This window comes from Alosa sapidissima, chromosome 15 (assembly GCF_018492685.1).
Source record: "Alosa sapidissima isolate fAloSap1 chromosome 15, fAloSap1.pri, whole genome shotgun sequence".
Taxonomy (NCBI): domain Eukaryota; kingdom Metazoa; phylum Chordata; class Actinopteri; order Clupeiformes; family Clupeidae; genus Alosa; species Alosa sapidissima.
In genome coordinates, this window is record NC_055971.1 from 19,178,435 (window position 1) to 19,195,355 (window position 16,921).

At 42.5% G+C, this 16,921-nt stretch overlaps 2 protein-coding genes across 2 annotated transcripts; one reads left to right on the top strand and one right to left on the bottom strand.

Annotated features, from left to right (window-relative positions):
• Window positions 1-1,029: 1,029 nt before the first annotated feature.
• Window positions 1,030-2,761, bottom strand: LOC121683973 (complement C1q and tumor necrosis factor-related protein 9B-like). Its single transcript, XM_042063861.1, has 4 exons — window positions 2,721-2,761; window positions 1,907-1,942; window positions 1,645-1,704; window positions 1,030-1,435 (listed from the first exon to the last, which is right to left on the bottom strand). Exons 1-4 carry the CDS (start codon window positions 2,740-2,742, stop codon window positions 1,038-1,040), a joined length of 516 nt encoding a protein of 171 aa, XP_041919795.1. The 5' UTR covers window positions 2,743-2,761; the 3' UTR covers window positions 1,030-1,037.
• A 469-nt stretch (window positions 2,762-3,230) lies between these two features.
• lbhl (LBH regulator of WNT signaling pathway, like) lies at window positions 3,231-16,089 on the top strand. Its single transcript, XM_042063858.1, has 5 exons — window positions 3,231-3,392; window positions 5,972-6,285; window positions 14,040-14,124; window positions 14,684-14,969; window positions 15,290-16,089. The coding sequence occupies exons 1-5, from the start codon at window positions 3,324-3,326 to the stop codon at window positions 15,358-15,360; spliced, it is 825 nt and encodes a 274-aa protein (XP_041919792.1). The 5' UTR covers window positions 3,231-3,323; the 3' UTR covers window positions 15,361-16,089.
• The last annotated feature ends 832 nt before the right edge of the window (window positions 16,090-16,921 follow it).

Consider the following 16,921-nt stretch of genomic DNA (forward strand, 5'->3'; position numbering starts at 1 on the left):
GCTAATAGCTTATTTAGAGGGCATGCTAGGTAACAGCCTGTCCAGTCATTTAATTACCAAGGTAAACGGCAGGAGTTACTAAATACAGTGACTTTGTCTGGAAGTGTGGTCTATTGTCAGATGAAATGAAAATTGCGCTTTGGCTAGAAACACATTAGGTGTGTTTGGCATATATAGAAGAATGACTAGTCTGAAAAAAATCCTGTACCTAATTATGGTGGAGGCACTGTGCTATTGTGGGGTTGTTTTTATTTCCAAAGGCCTTGGGAATCTAATTAAGGTGCATGGTATCCTGAACAACAAGAAAAACCTGAACATTTTCAAAGGAAATCTGTCAATCTCTGACAAGACACTAAAAGTTGGTCATGATTGGATCATTCATCAGGTCAATGAACCAAAACAATCATCCAGATCAATATGGTTTACTGAACACAAAATCAAGCTTCGGCCATTGCCATCTCAGTCCCCTGATCTAAACTCCATAGAAAAATAGTGGGGTGAGTCAAAGAGGAGAATGCACAAGTGTGGACCTAGGAATCTGGACGATCCGGGGAGATTTTGTAAAGACGGAAGGTCTTAAATCTTTTGCTTTTGCTTGTATTCTCCAACTTTATGGGGTGTCAGGTGAATATTACAAGCCGTTTTATTGGCAAAGGGAGGCTTAAGAAGGTATTATAAGCAGGGGTGCCAATAATTGTGAGCAACGTGTTTTTGTTAAAAATATAAAAAATTAATTTCTTCATGAGATTTTCCTTTTTCTCAAAATAAATTTGCTTCTCTTCAAGGTTGGATTTGTCCTATTATTTGTCGTTGTGAGATTACAATAAATCACCAACAGATTATTTTTTATACCTGTTTTTAATCAACTTTAGCAGAGGTGCCAATAATTCCGGAGGGTACTGTACATATTAAAAGAATTACGATAATATTTAATTTGAACTGTGCAGAAATAAGGTGAACAAATACACATGTTTTTTTTATTATTATTAATTTAATTACATTTTAATTTAGAGAAATAGTGTTCAATCTTATCAGCCTCAACTTAGTCGAAATCCTACAAACACAGTGTCATTATCTGCAGAACAGAAAATGTCATTTCGGCCACAGCCCCACAGATCCACCCAAACTCTGTCACCTAGGGACAGCTTAATGACGCTGCTTATGCTGGCCACCTGGCTCATCCTGTTAGGCAGAGTAGTGTGGTAAGCAGAGACCACTTTAACGCCATTCTTCTGAATGATGACCTCCCCGCGGCCATAAACAGAGGCGTGGACAGTGAAGTAATAGAAGCCAGCCATGGGGCATGTGAACACACCAGTGGTTGCGTCGTAGCCCTCTCGCTTATTGACCAGAATGTGGCGAAATTTAAGGACACCATTGTGAGCTGGATAATTATCACAAGGAATGAGTTTTGCAGTGAAGGCCACCGTCTTGTCTGAAAGTGCAAAGAAAATCAGTAGGTGTTAGTTAACAGTAGGCTAGCCTAAGCCTACACTTGGACAATAAAAAGCAATGCTGAAACAAACAATAACATATTTACTCTAGATTGTGGACATAAAGAGACATTGATTTTAGAGAAGATGACTATAAATGAATTGAGATCATCAAGAATGTCATCAAGAATATTTAAGTTTCCACACTGACCAATATCATCAGGGCCATCCCCACGACCATCTGTAGGATTTTGGGGCTGTGGTTCTGGGTCTACGGGCACATGAGATGGAAACAGTAGCAATCATTAGTTAGCCATCACTAGTCTATCAAATCAGCAACAGTAACAACAGATCAATAACAATCACCTATTGAAAGCTTGGTGATTCAATTTACTTGTGTAATTAATGTGTAATCAAACCATACTCTAAATACTAGTCACTGAAGAGTGTTATCAGCTTATTGATACACTGACCAACATTAGGCAGGCCATCTCCACGTCCATCTGCATCTGTGACATTTGAACAATTAATCCCATTATTATTATTATTATTATTATGATTATTATTATTATGATTATTATTATTATTATTATTTGATGTCAATTCTTTTAATCAGGGTTGTGCAAAATTCAAATTGCAACTCTGTTTCCTATTTGCTACCTCAATTGAAATGCAAGTGAAATTCAAGAATTCAATTGGAATTTAAGAGCCAGTTTAAAGTAAATTCTGGAATATTGCACAACCCTGCTGCACTCTTAAAACAAATGTGTTGGAAACAAGTTGTGTTGTTTTCAACACATTCGTTTTAAGAGGGTACTAATACAAAACATTGCTGTGATTGCTATTCACTGTTGAATGCTGTTCACTCTCAAAGGCAAGTGAGGGTTACATGATTCTTCTCCAACCACATTCCATTCCATATCAGACACATACAGACAGGCAAGACAGACACATAAACAAAGCATTCAGGCAGAAATACAACGGACACGTAGCAAAGTATATGACTGATTTTGTTTGTGTTTGTCTAACCCATAGAACATTTTGTGAATGGGCATGTAAATGTGGTGAGGTGCTGCAAATCAAACCTGGTTATATTCCTGTAACAAGGAATCCAGGCAAGCATTCAGTCAACAAGAGACTTAAGTTATGCTACAACCCAGGTCTTGTTAAATTAACAGTTTATCTGAATGCTACTTCCAGAGCTGGGTACTGGAATATATGTTAACTCAAGAAAGCACATCATGCCATTAGAATTCTTTATAGTAAATAAATTGGAAACACTGATACCTGTTCTGTCTGTTTGGTCCATCCTGATGTATGTGTCTAAGTTTTATTTGATCAACACGAGTGTATTTTCTTCACATGACTTGAGGTTACTGGAGCAACTGCCACTTCTCTAAAGTAAAGGATCTCCGCTGGTATTTGGCTCGGTGTGTGTGTGGTATCGGGAGTCTGGAGAGCCAGTCTGCATTTCTGTGCTGGTTTGCTTTTCTATATTTAATGTCATAGTGGTGGGTGGATAATAGCAGAGCCCATCGTTGCATGTGACTAGAGGTGAGGGGTTGGTGGTCTGTCAGTAGTGTGAATTTTCTGCTATAGACCCTTTCAACAATAAAAACAAAAACAATGCTTGAACGTTCTATTTGGTTCCCAATCTACTTCCTCTGCATTAAGATAACATATGGAATATTAAAACGGAAGCTTTGTGGGGCCAACTATGATGCTGATAATGGAACTCTCTTGAAAGGGTCCATACGGACAGGAGACAGCATTGACTCAGAGACCCAGAGGACTGGAGATACTGATGGAATTTCTTCACTCCAAATACAATTGACAGCACTTCACGCTCAATCTGTGCATACTTGCTTTCGGCCTGGCTTAAGGGCCACGATGCAAATGCGATTGGTCTCTCCTCTCCTGATGGCAATATGTGGGACACCACTGCACCCACACCATAAGGTGAGGCATCACATGCCAGCCGAATTGGCAGAGTGGGGTCAAAATGGGTGAGGGCTTCAGATTCAGAGAGAGCCATCTTGACATCTTTAAAAGCTGTTTCACATTTGTCTGACTACTCACATGCCTTTGTTTTGTTTAGCAGTTCATGTAGTGCTTTCAGCTTATTGGCAAGGTTAGGCACAAACTTTGCATAGTGTGTCAGCACAGCAGGCCAAGAAATGATCTCAACTGACTCACATTCTTCGGCGATTACGCCTCCACAATAGCCTTCACCTTAGACGGCGCTTTGTGAAGTCCCGTGTTGTCAATTACATGACCCAGGTACTCGACAGAGGGTCTGAAAAAATTCACACTTGTCTTTTCGGACCCTTAGGCCATAGTCTTCCAGTCTTTGAAGTGTTGCATCCAGGTTCCTCAAGTGTGACTTCTCATCTGGTCCCCTGATCAGCAGATCATTTAAATAGCACAGAACCCCAGGCAGCCCACACAGAATTTGGTCCATTGCTCTTTGAAAAAGGGCAAGGGCTGATGTGATCCCAAAAGGGAGTCTCTGGAACCTGTACAGTCCTTTATGTTACTACAGTCAACAGTTCCTGAGATTCAGGGTCCACATGCACCTGGCGATATGCCTGACATAGCCTAAGTCTATATCTTACTAAACTTCTGCCCTCCAGCCAGACCAGATAAAATGTTGTTTATGAGTGGTAATGGATACTGTTCAGCAGTCAACAATGGGTTCACAGTGACTTTAAAATCGCCACAAATTTGTACAGCCCCGTCCTTTTTAATGACTGGCACAATAGGTGTAGCCTATTCACTAGTTCTCACTGGTTCCAATACTCACTAATATGAACTAATCTGTCTAATTCAACCTTTACTAAGGGTTTAATGGCATAAGGAACAGGCCGGGCTTTTAGGCACTTTTGGACACTTCCCGGTGTGATGGTTAACTTGACCGTAATGTCCTTCATGCTACCGAGGTCACCATCAACATTCCAAGATCTCCTGTAAGGGGGCCTGTGCCACCATCATCAATGAGGAACACTTCTTGCCAGTTAAGTTGGAGCTTTAACAGGGCTGGGCGGTTTCCGTTAATGATGAACAGAGGTAAAGCCATTTTCTGCTGATTGTATTCCACTATCACATTCACACCTCCCAACACTGGAACAGCCTCTCCTGTGTAGCTTTTTAATCTCAATTTAGTCACTCGAAGAGGAAGGTGTTGCAGCTTATTTTTGTAGACTTGTTCTGACACCATGGATACATGCGAACCAGTATCTACTTGCATCCGCACATGTTGGTTCTCTAACAGTGGTGTAACCCAGTGTCCATCATCACTGTCCTTGATTGACAGGACACACACTATGTCATCATCTGACTCACCACTCTGTTCATCCTGGTCATGCTCCATCTTATTCACGTGTGTCTTTTCAGTTCTGTGGAAAACATGCACTTTCTTCGTATCATTGTGTTGTTTATCTGGCCCTCGATATGGCCCTTCTTGCCACAGTTTCGGCAATCTAAGTCCCTACACCAGCACTCTGATGCTTGGTGCCCTGTTTTCCCGCAATAGCATGGCTTGTCAGCTGTTGTCTTGCCCATATTCCAAAAGACTTGAAGGCGCCACAACAAAATATTGAGCAAAGGCTGTGAATACTTATGTACATATTATATTTTCATTCTTTATTTCTAATAAATTTGCAAACATTTCAAAACATTTGTTTTTCCATTTTGTCATTATAGGGTATTGTGTGTAGAATTTTGAGGGAAAAAATTAATTGAATCCATTTTGGAATAAGGTTGTAACATAACGAAAAGTGGAAAAAGTGAAGCGCTGTGAATACTTTCCGTATGCACTGTATGTCTCTCTATCTCTCTCTGTCTCTCTCTCTCTTTCTGTGTGTGTGTGTGTGTGTGTGGTGGGGATTAGAGCACTGGGACTGCTCCTGTATGTGTGTGCCCGTGAGGAAGCAGCAGCCCTGCCGTTCTCTATATATAGCCCCCACCCCACCCTGAGCCTTTGATCCCAGGGCTAATTCTCTGAATCGTCCAAATCCACTCTGACGAGAGTGACACTGCACACCATGGCAGCGCAAAGAGGGAAATGATTGGAACTATTAAAGGGGGGGGGGGGGGGGGTCTACCAACTCCAGTGGTGCAGTCCTGTGTCTCTGTAGGGAGAGAGAGAGAGACCATGCGGGGCTATTCGAAGGAGCTGACCTGTACCTTCCCCCAGCCTTCCCCGTCTCTGCCTGTGGACTGCCGGGCGGTGCCATGCTCTCCTTTGTCCACGCTAGCAGCGGGACAGCCAGGTCCCTCTGACGTCACCTGCCCCGCTGCTGTAATCGAATGAGACGCTAATCCCACTCCTCTACAAAGCTGCTCTATGGGGAAAAACGAGAGGGAGAGGGAGAGAGAGAGACAAAAAGAGAGAGAGAGAGAGAGAGTGAGGGAGGGAGAGAGAGAGGGAGGTAGGGGGAGGGTATGTGGAGAGTGGAGAGTGGAAGAGAGCAGCTGGTAACTGTGCACTGAGGTTGAGTTACTGTGTTGCCGTCTGGGCTCTTCGGCTCTTTCTTCAGCTGACCCACAGACGAGAGCGAGAGGCCTCTCCAGCTCACCGGGTCACTGAGCCACCGACACCCGCTGCCGCAGCCCCCAGGCTCCAGCTCTCCCCTCCTGACCTGCAACACCCACCCACTACCCCCCGCCCCCTTACACCTGCTCCAGGCCTCGCCCTGGAGACCAACTGCCCCCCCGGGGGGCCGGCGGAGGACGGATGCTGTGGAAGTTGCCCCCCTCCACAGACGGCCCCGGTGCCTCAGATGATCATGCCTACCATCACCGGCGTGGAGTTGTGCCAAGATGGAGAGGACGGATGCCTGCCTACCGACAGGTAAGAGCACTTTTATTAGTGTAGTGAGCACTTTTTACTAGTGACTACCTGACCTACCGCATCTATGCAACAAGTGTGTTGAAGTCATGACTAAGACTGTCTACACTGTCATGTGGGACTGATATACACGTGACAGGTCTGTCTGGTATAGGACAAGTACAATCTATAGCTAGTTGGGAAAATGCACTGGTTTTGTGCCCAGGAAAAATATGGTTGTGTCTTACTGTAATTTAAAGCGCACACACAAGTGTTTCAGTGACTTGAATTAAATACTGGCGTTGGTTTTACTGGGACGTGTAGACATGGTTGGAATGTAGGGTAAAGTGCGTGAGAGAGTGTGTGTATTTGGACAAACATGTGCGTGTGTTCTGTGTATTGTAGATACTGTTTGTCATTGTTTGGGTAGCTATTCTACTGGAGGTGTAAAGTCCTAACACCTGCCTTTAAGAGTCATGTGGCATCGTTAGCATCATGCCTCATCCTTTGGCCCTGCTATGTGTCCCAAATCCTGCACTGACCCCTCTGGTTGCGTGTCTGAAGCGCACCGTGCGGTTGTCACTGCCATGGTGTTAGCTTGTTATTGACTTACTGTAGGTAGGAAGGGGAGGGGTGGGGGTGAGGTGGAGCTGGATTATCAATGTAATCAGCAACGGTTGTCACAGAGATATTAAAGAAACATCATATAAGCAGTTTATGTTAAGGAAATTCCGGTTGCTTATGTAAACATGTAGATTTTTTCACATTTGAGAGAAGTGTGGTAATGACTCTGACTAATAACAAATCACCAGTATTCTGTGTACTGTGGTGCACTCCTTGGCAGTTGTCACAGAAAATTCAGTCACAGTTTTTAACAGTTTCTACATTTCCTGTGATGTTCATTTTTACTAAATGAACACAGAAGAGCCAAACATACTAATCTCTCTCTCTTTCTCTCTCTCATTCTCTCTCTCTATCTCTCTCAAAAAGCTTTTAAAAGATTGGCATTTGTTCCCATGAGTACCAGTTTCAGTGGAGGGTAAAAAAGAGGATTCTGTTTCCAGACAGATCTTCAGGCCATCTTTAATCCACTCCACTCTTCAGCTGTCCTGGACCAGAAAGCTTTGAGGGCAGAGAGGAGGGGAGAACAAAACTCCCAGTTTACATCGCAGAGACTCAAAAAATTACCTCCGTGAGGGGTTGGGATTACAAACCCGGCATGACAAATTAACAGGGAGTTTCTTCCCCTGTTGTCGCTAGTTGAGACCAGAGCTTGGCTAAAAATTTTATTTTAGGCTTTTAGGCAAAGGATAAAAAAGAGAATCCCAAGGTAATGCCAGGAATAACATGGGTGGCAGATGGTTAGCAGAAGAAAGCTCTAGTTTGCTGCTAGAGACCACTGACACCGACTGAGTCCCCCTGGCTTTATTCCATAGGGACATGACGCCTGGCAAACCACACACTCCACACACACCAATCTCTTACTGATGAAAAGTGACTGGGGTTAAGGGGGGACATAATCCATTTTGATATGATCAGCCCTCTATGACTGCTATAAGCAAAATAATCTGTCACGGCCTTGCAGATGGAGTGGTTGGGTCAGCCTTGTGGAAGTGTGGAGATTAGGGGGGTGGAGTCATATGGGTACCTTACACAATCTCTGAACCCCTTACCTCCACGTGTCACACCAGGAAAACACTCATCGTCACGGGGATGACCTTCAGTGCAATATAGGATATGCATCATGAATTATGCAACATAATGGAGAGCCTGGGTGATGAACAAGGCATCAGTCAGTTAGGGGTTGTAGAACCCAATAATAATTTCCTGATGATGTAATAACTTGTCCTCCATTGTCTATCATCAAATGCCAAAAGAGAGAATAATCAGGGGTGTAGTGGTAAAATAAGTGGTGGGTAAACTATAAATTCTGTGATCACGGTTAGGTGGACTGCACCGTGCGGTATCGGATAATTATGAAAGGCATTCAGGACATGTTTGATAATGGTGGAGGTTATTGTCCAATGTTTATACCGGTAACAATATCAGTGATATTAAATGGTTCCTAGAGTGTTGATGAGTGCACATATTGTGAATGTTGATAAAAGAGTGTGATTTTTGAATGTCAAATAGCGGACACAATCTAATAACAGGTGGATAAACTGCCTTTACTTGAGTTTAGCCTTCAGTACAGCCATGAGAATAATGTCATAAAATGTAATAATTTTCCGATATTTTAATAACTTTTTCAATGTTGCACAATAACTGGGGGCTAAGCAAAGACCTAAGATGATAATCATTGTGTTTCTACCTTTTCTTATTGGGTAGAAAAAGATGGTTAGGGATACTATGTTTCAAAACTGCGTAGAAAACAAATTGTGTTTCTACCTCTTTTTATTAGCAGACAAGCCATGATGCTATATACAGGCATGTAACTGTGACTGTATTTGGGGGCTAAACAGCAAATATTTACATTTACATGTATTCATTTAGCAGACACTGTTGTCCAAAGTGACTTACATATGTCAACTATATTACAAGGGATTACATTGTCCCAGGAGCAACTTGGGGTTAAGTGCCTTGCTCAAGGGCACATCGGTGGAAGCCCGGAATTGAAACCACAACTTTCATGCTAGCCCAGCTCCTTAAACACTGCACTATTACCGCCCCAAAGATAAGTAGAAACCCATTGTGTTTTTTCCCTTTATAATATTTACCCTACTTTTAGCTGATTATGCACATTCTTTCCTCCTCTGCCATTGGAGTCTGTAATAGCCGAAGTTAACAGCATGGTAAAAATGTTCTGATATTTAGCACACCTATCAGGAACAATGCCATGATTTCTGTCATCGTGTCATATATTCACTTTGACATGGAAGATTTTTTAATTTGTTTTAGGTTTTCACATGACCAGTTTTTTGACCAGTTATCCCAGTACTGACTACAGAATATCAAACCAATCCTGATAGATGGATTTTAGATGTTGAAAATCAGTGTCAGAAAGTGAGATCATATTTCAGAAGGTGTTGGAATAAGATGGAATAATGTTGATTTAATTGCTGCCAGACCCATTTAAACTGCCACACAGGATAGGCTAATCTTTTGTCATTTATCATAAAACTTGATCTAAGTGCTTATTGGCATCACATTTTCATGGCAACTATGCCTTGCCGGGCTGCTTGGCCTCATCGCTGGATGCACTTGTCTGGCAAACTGGCATTAAACTTAATTTTAGGCTTAAACTTAAACCTTTTTAGTGAAATCCAAAATGGTGGTGCTGGAGCAGGTGTACACATGATATTTGGTGAACCAATGGGGCCCTTCCCCAGAAAGGGTGCCAAAATTCAGTACTGTTTACCATGTGTTTCTAGAGCTTGCCATAAAATAGCATACCAGTGCAACATAACATACCACAGCGAAACAAAAAATAAAGACAGGCTAGTGGAAAATAGTTTTGCATAGTGCAAGGATATGATTCAATTCATCATGTATGTTTGCTATGTCATTAGATAAAATAAATGATAGGTATCCCAATTAACAGTCAGTGACATGGTGACTTCTATTCTGTGCTACCCTTATTCAACATGACTCCTAACCTTGGCTGAACGATTACAGAAGCTAGGTTTAGCTGTAACAATATCCTGGGTAATATCCTAACAGTTAATGCCATTTTCCTTAGTAAAATCCGCATTTGAAAGCCTCGTCACCAGTTGCCACAGTCTGTAGTTACTTTGCCTACTTAGACTCTGCATAATGAAAAAGCTTCGAATGTTCCTTTTCTTCTTTGGTGGTATAGCTGATCTACAAAGCGCAAAAAGGGGCAAAATGTGCATGCTGAAGGGCAAAGGTAATTTTACAATGTTTTACACTGGCCTTTTTTAGGTTATGTGTTGGTAGACATCCCTGACAATTTAGCACACACTCACTCGCTCGATAACTTACCATACGCTTTTCTGACAGTGTCACTACAAAGTAGGCCTAGGCTATGGTTTGACGCTGTTGTGTGTCAGATAAACCCCCTTCGGTTTCAGCAAATCAAATGACAGTGTTTCTTTTACTGTCGTCCTGGCCATCGGAATACACACACACACACACACACACACACACACACACACATACATACATACATACATACATACATACATATACACACTTTTTTGATAAAAATTTGGTCTCTGCATTTATCCCAATCCGTGAATTAGTGAAACACTGCACACAGTGAACTGTGTAGTGAGGTGAAGCACACACTAATCCCGGTGCAGTGAGCTGCCTGCACCAACAGCGGCGCTCGGGGATCAGTGAGGGGTTAGGCGCCTTGCTCAAGGGCACTTCAGCAGAATAGTCCTAATAGCACAAAGAAGTTCGCTAAAATATTGGTGGGGACAATTTTGTCATCTCAAATTTTGATTGGTACTAGTCACTAGCGTCCCACCCTAAACCTACACCCATGAGCTCTAGGAGGTTTACCACTTACTCAGAGTTAACTTACCCAGGTTTGCCACTGAACCACATACTTGGAATACCCCTGTGAACTGAAAAGGACCAAACAAAACAAAAGTTACTGGATCCCTACAACAAACACAGCAAGGTGACAAACACAAAAGTGCAGTGCAACAGTCACAAAACAAAAGGGTCAACACAAGTAGACCAACTTAACATTGCATTGACCAACAGCAACACACAAAGACCCAACAAAAGGGAACTGCCACTACCACAAAAAACAGACACCATGTGGTCTTCAACCACATAAACAAGTTACTGTGATGTGTGTAGGAAACCAGCAACACACAAAGTGACTTTACAAATATGGGAAGGCACACCCACTACACAAAGATACACTGATCTGTGGAGGGAGTACATCCCATACACAAGTCACAAAACAATTAGCTGTAAGTAGACATACGAACACAACACAGAAGTCACCTAATCAAAAGTGGACTGCAATAACCACGACAAAAAAAGGGTCACACTGTAGTCATTCACTACACACAAATGTTGCCAACTTACTCCTAAGCTGCAACCAACAGTGACCCAACAAATGTGGAGTGCAGTTACCACAACACAAAGGTCACACATCACAAGTTACTGCACTAAAGTCTTCACCACAGCTACACAAACTTACACACATACATAGCTTCACCTCATGGATGGTTCAGTCCCGGACGAGCCCCCATTTTGTTATGCCCCACCCTTAGATGGTCCTTTAGGGGCGCACAAAAACCCACCACTGACCCAAATTAATAATAAATAACACCTTTAAAAATATTCCAACCAGCGGGATTTATTACATCAAAACACAAAATAAAGAGAAGAGACACAAAGTCCAAACAAAAAAATGACCAAATAAAATCCCAGGATGAGACGCAGAGAAACAGCCAGCATTCCCCACACCAGAAGCCTCCCACAGGAACAGGATCCTGGAGCCTTTAATTACTGATCAATCACCTGGCCAGGTGTTCAGGGTTGTCACATGCAGTGCACCTGAGCAGAGGAAGAGAGAACAGGAGGGGAACAGGGACAAACTGCACTGGGAACAAACACAACACCGGGAACACATACAGCCGTAACAATCTTTATGTGTTGAAAATAGGACACTTCTTAAATAGGTCCTGACACAGAGGATCCCAGGAAGGTTTCGTAAGTTGTACTTAGGCAATGTGGGCAAACTTAGGCAATGTGGGCAAATTCATGTGCGTGTCACACTTTTTTGCCCACTTATATGCTGGACCTTCATCCAATGACCTATGTGTGTACTATGCCTTCATCAGAGGTGCACAGTAGCACTACTAAATAAAGGTGCTTAAATGCTCATTTTCATGACTATATGGTTTCATAAAGAACCAGGTTTGTGTTGAACCTTTACATCAAGTGAAAGGTTCTTCCCATTGGAAATGGTTCTTCAAAAAATAACTATTACCTTGATGGTTATTTGAAGCACTACTATAGCATAACTCTGAAGAACCAATAGTTCTTATGTGGTATTACTACTAAGTGATTTTTTAAATTGAGGTGTAGCATGTGATTGAAATGGTGTAGCCCATATCCAGGGTGTGAATTGTTAAAAAAACAGAGGGGAGGATGCTTTTTTTTTTTAATCAAGCAATCAACAAGCCTAATTCTTTTTTAAGTTAACGGCAGGCCCTATTACATTTCGAACAGTTTTTTCTGTGACGACCACAATTGCGATGTGGGAGATGGCCTAATTAAGTTTCAGGACCATGGATCACGCAAACATGGCAGAGGATTTTAGGCGAACGGGCAACTCAATCAGACTGTAAAACAACATAAAACCTAATCAATTAAGATTTCACATCATGTCAAAAACAATTCAGCTAATTACATTAGGTAAACAGTTTGCTCTGATGTCAGCCTTTTTGGCTTTCCTGTTGGCACATCATCTGCAGCGTTTCGCCCTTCTTTTATTCACATCTCTGCGGACTTCTGAGCAGGGAATGAACGCACGTCTGGCTCATTAACAGCAATGAAGAGAAGACTATTCAGTGTGGACATGTTCATTCTGTTGCGCTTATCAGTGAGGATGTGATTCATGGCCCTAAATCCCTGTATGCAATGTATTTATGTGCATAAGGACGTTCCGAGACTGCCGACACTTCGGGTCAGGTGAAAGTTAATTCCAGCAATAGGCTATAGGCCTACGTGTAAGAAAACTCTCTCACAACCTGTCTGTTATTTCAATTGGTATTTAATCATTGACGGGGTTGTCCCCCCGAAGATGAAATTAAACCAGAGGAGGGTAAGTAAGTAAGTAGTGTAAATACCTTACTCAACATTTGATCTGGATATGAAGTCAGACCTGCAGAGAGTGCAGATATTTCATTTAAGACAATGGTAAGAGAAGACATGATGAAGGCCCTCTGCAGAAATGATTGTTAAGAAATAGTGTAAATGAGAAAAGGAGTGTGCGCCCACTCTTCAGTACGTGAGTACACTTTCGTGTAGTACCCTATGTGTACTGTGTGCTTACTGGCGGAGTGATCCTCTTCTTAATCCTATGTACTTCATATCCTCATAAGAACATAGTTATGGAGTCCTGTAGTCCAAGTTAACATCAAGCAGGGCTCTTGTAGTGTTGGTTTTGCATAATGTTAGATGTAAGTCTATAAACTGGTCACTGGAGTATACAGTATAAAGTAGGTGGGTGAAAAGAGAGAAATCTGAGTGACATGATGTTAACAATGCAATAATGCAGTTTATCAGAAAGAGTGACAGGCTGGGTTAATGTAGGAAGGCTTGGGTCTCTTTGGGACAGATGTGTGTGTTTGTGTCTGTGTGTACACTATGGGGATCAGGGGGATAAATGTGTGTGTATGTGTGTGTTGTAGAGATGAGGGAGAGAGAGAGGTAGACAGCGTCTGTCAGCTGCAGCTGCTCAGAATCCTACAATGTGTCCTGCCGGATCACGGTGGCACAAGGCGTCCTGCATATGAGAGCCAGGCCTTTGGAGAGCAGTGAAAGTAGCCCCAGCCAGCTGGACACATGCACAGATTAAAAGTGTACTGTATGGCTTCAGACAGTGTGCGGCCTACTTTTTTGGTGTACTCATCCCGACTGTATGTGTATGTGTGGGTGTGTGTGTGTGTGTGTGTGTGTGTGTGTGTGAGAGAGAGAGAGGCTTTATTCACTGTACAATAATACAATCAAATCAAATCAGGTGTCATAAAACAGCACTGAGAAGTGGATCGAGCAAAGCTGGTGGGTGTTTGGATTAAACAGAGAAGGCGATGTGAATACTTATACTGTCCCTCTTGTCTATGCAGTGGGATGGATCTGATGGGATCCCAGGATATGACCATGGAGGATATTCCTCTGGACAAGAGAATAGAAAATAGGCTGCCCATTCAAGTATGTACCCATCTATCCATTCATCCATCTCTCTCTCTTTCTCTGTCTCACTAACTCACTATGTGTTTCTGCCTAACCATAATGTATATAATATATGCCGTAATGATGATCATTTTAATTATTTAGCACATATCAAGTGTAGGAGTATATTAAGTGCTTAACAAGTTAACCCATACAAATACAACCTATATTCGAGCACTGTGTTTAGATAGCTATAACTTCCTTCCTGTCATGACTACATCTGTTCTTGCCCATGTTTTCCTCCAGATCTCGAAAATAACGTTGAAAACTGCACTCACAAGGGTTTGCTCTTATGCCTTTATTAGACCAAGTCTTCAACAAATATCTGTGTTTAGGCCCTAGGCCATCATCAGTGTGTTGTGGCTGAAATGCATACATTTGTTGAAGACATGGTCTAATAAAGATTTATTAAGAGCAAACGTTTGTGAGTGCAATTTTCAACGTTATTTTGATAGTGTTTTTTGAACTCGCACCCAAAGAGAGAGATTTTATTTGTGGAGCTGAGCGTGCCTGCTCCTGTGTCCCCCCCCCTCCCCAGATCTTCCCCGACCCCGTGGAGGTGGTCCTGGGCCCTGAGGGCACACTGACCTGCGTGGACCATGAGAAGGAGCGCCTGCCGTCCATCGTGGTGGAGCCCACGGACGTGTCCGAGGTGGAGAGTGGAGAGCTGCGTTGGCCCCCGGAGGACATGGACTTTGAGGACGACGAGGACCTGTTCCTGGAGCAGTGCATCCCCCCTGCCAACATCGCCGACTGGGGCGAAGACGAGGAGGAGGAGACCGCCGCTCTAGTGGTCAACCACCACCAGCACACCTCGCTGTTAGGTAGGCCACTCTGGGACACATGATTTTGGAGCAGTGTGTGTATTTGTGTGTGTGTGTGTGTGTGAGAGAGAGAAAGAGAGGTTTTTTTTCAATCTGCGTCAATATAGTACAATATTGACCGCCGCTCTAGTGGTCAACCACCAGCAGCACATCTCGCTGTTGGGAAGGCCACTCTGTAACATGTGGCGGTTGTATGTGCCGGATGCTAGTTTGTTTGTGTCAATATTTGATTCCTTCTATGTTACTTTGATTCATGCACTATCACTGACCACTCTGCTTCTCTCTCTCTCGTTCTCCCTCTCTATCTCTTTCTTTCTCAGATCTCCAGACAGATGAGTTCAGAGATGAAACACCTACTTTACCTCCGGAGAGTGCCCCTGCTTTAAACTGAGGCTCCTCTTAACTGTCCCCACTCCATCCTGAACCCCACATCCAAATGAGGAGGCAGAGGAGACACTCTGTGGACACTTTACTCTTCACACATCCATTCTCTTTGTAGGATGAGCATTCCTTCACTGAATAGGGTAAAAAAAATCTAAAACAAAATAATAGAAAAACGGTCACACTCCAAAAACATTTGTTTTATTTTTTAATATTTATTTTAGTAGCGACAGAGGCTACAGGGGTCTACTTCTACATCCACTGAACAGGGTGACAATATGTTACCCACCAGGTGTTCAATGTTAAAATGTCTCATGATAGCTTCAACAAATGTACTGACCAGTCAACATGTATGAGAGAACATCATTACACACCAAAAGGGACTTTTATGCTGCATTTTTAAATGGCTATCAATATGTTTAATCATCAAGTTAAAGGGATATTCCACCATTTGGGGAAACACACTTGTATGCATGTGGCTATCAATATGTTTAATCATAAAGGGATATACCACCATTTGGGGAAACACACTTGTATGCACAGTAGCACTTTTAGCTCCAGCTCATTGAATCAGATTAGACCGTTGGCATCTCTCCTATAAGCTAACGGCCTAATCTGATTCAATGAGCTGGAGCTAAAAGTGTTACTGTCAGACTGGGGAAAGGTAAAACTCACTTGTTTAACTCAAGGGGAGGTGGAAAACGAGCGTATTTCCCCAAATGATGGTATATCCCTTTAACAAATTAAAGGAAGACGTGCAAGAGTGTTTGCTGTGTCAGAGTTTTTAGGAAATCATGTAACCTCAAAGGAGATGTTGTTTATTACACATGTTGGGAAGTGATTCCAAGTTAACTTCAAACTCCCTCTGTACTTCCTTTTTTACACATCTTCATATGTCAGCATTTTGTCATTGCAGTCATAAAGTGTCATGTATTATTTTCTGATTACTCTGAGCGAGAGTGTAAGCATCTGGATGATTTTGAAACACATTTGTTGGGTTGCTTAACATCAGTTTTGCTGATGGTTGCTATGACTATTCTGCATAGTTGTTTCCTTTTTCTGAAAATAAATTATATGTGGAAAGATGGAGAATCAAATTTCCTGAAAGTGCAACACACTTGTTAGGCTTGTGTGCAAAAGGGTGAGGGTGAGTGAGAGTGAAAGAAAGCAAGAGAGAGAGCCACACACACACACACACACACATCATGAGGCTACACGGCTCTCAGCGGGACAGTTCAGCAGTGCAAGGACACAATGTTATAATACAACGAAGGTTTTTAATAAAGTTCTTGGGAATTAACAAAAAGGTATGCCAAGTTCAAAAGGGTAACTAAGGATAAGGTTGATCTTTCAACAGTCAAAACATAATGTCTCTTCAAACATGAAATCATAGTCCCATCCCCTTAGGAAAATATCTTCTTGGAAACCGGTCTTCAGCCTTACTTTAGTCAGCGCCGCAGCCCGTGGCCAATCCAGCGGTAAGTATTCCAGTCTTCAGGTAAGTATTCCAGTCTTCCAGTACTTCACGTGGAAAGTGCTACTTCGACGGTCTGTAGCTTCTCTGAGAGCAC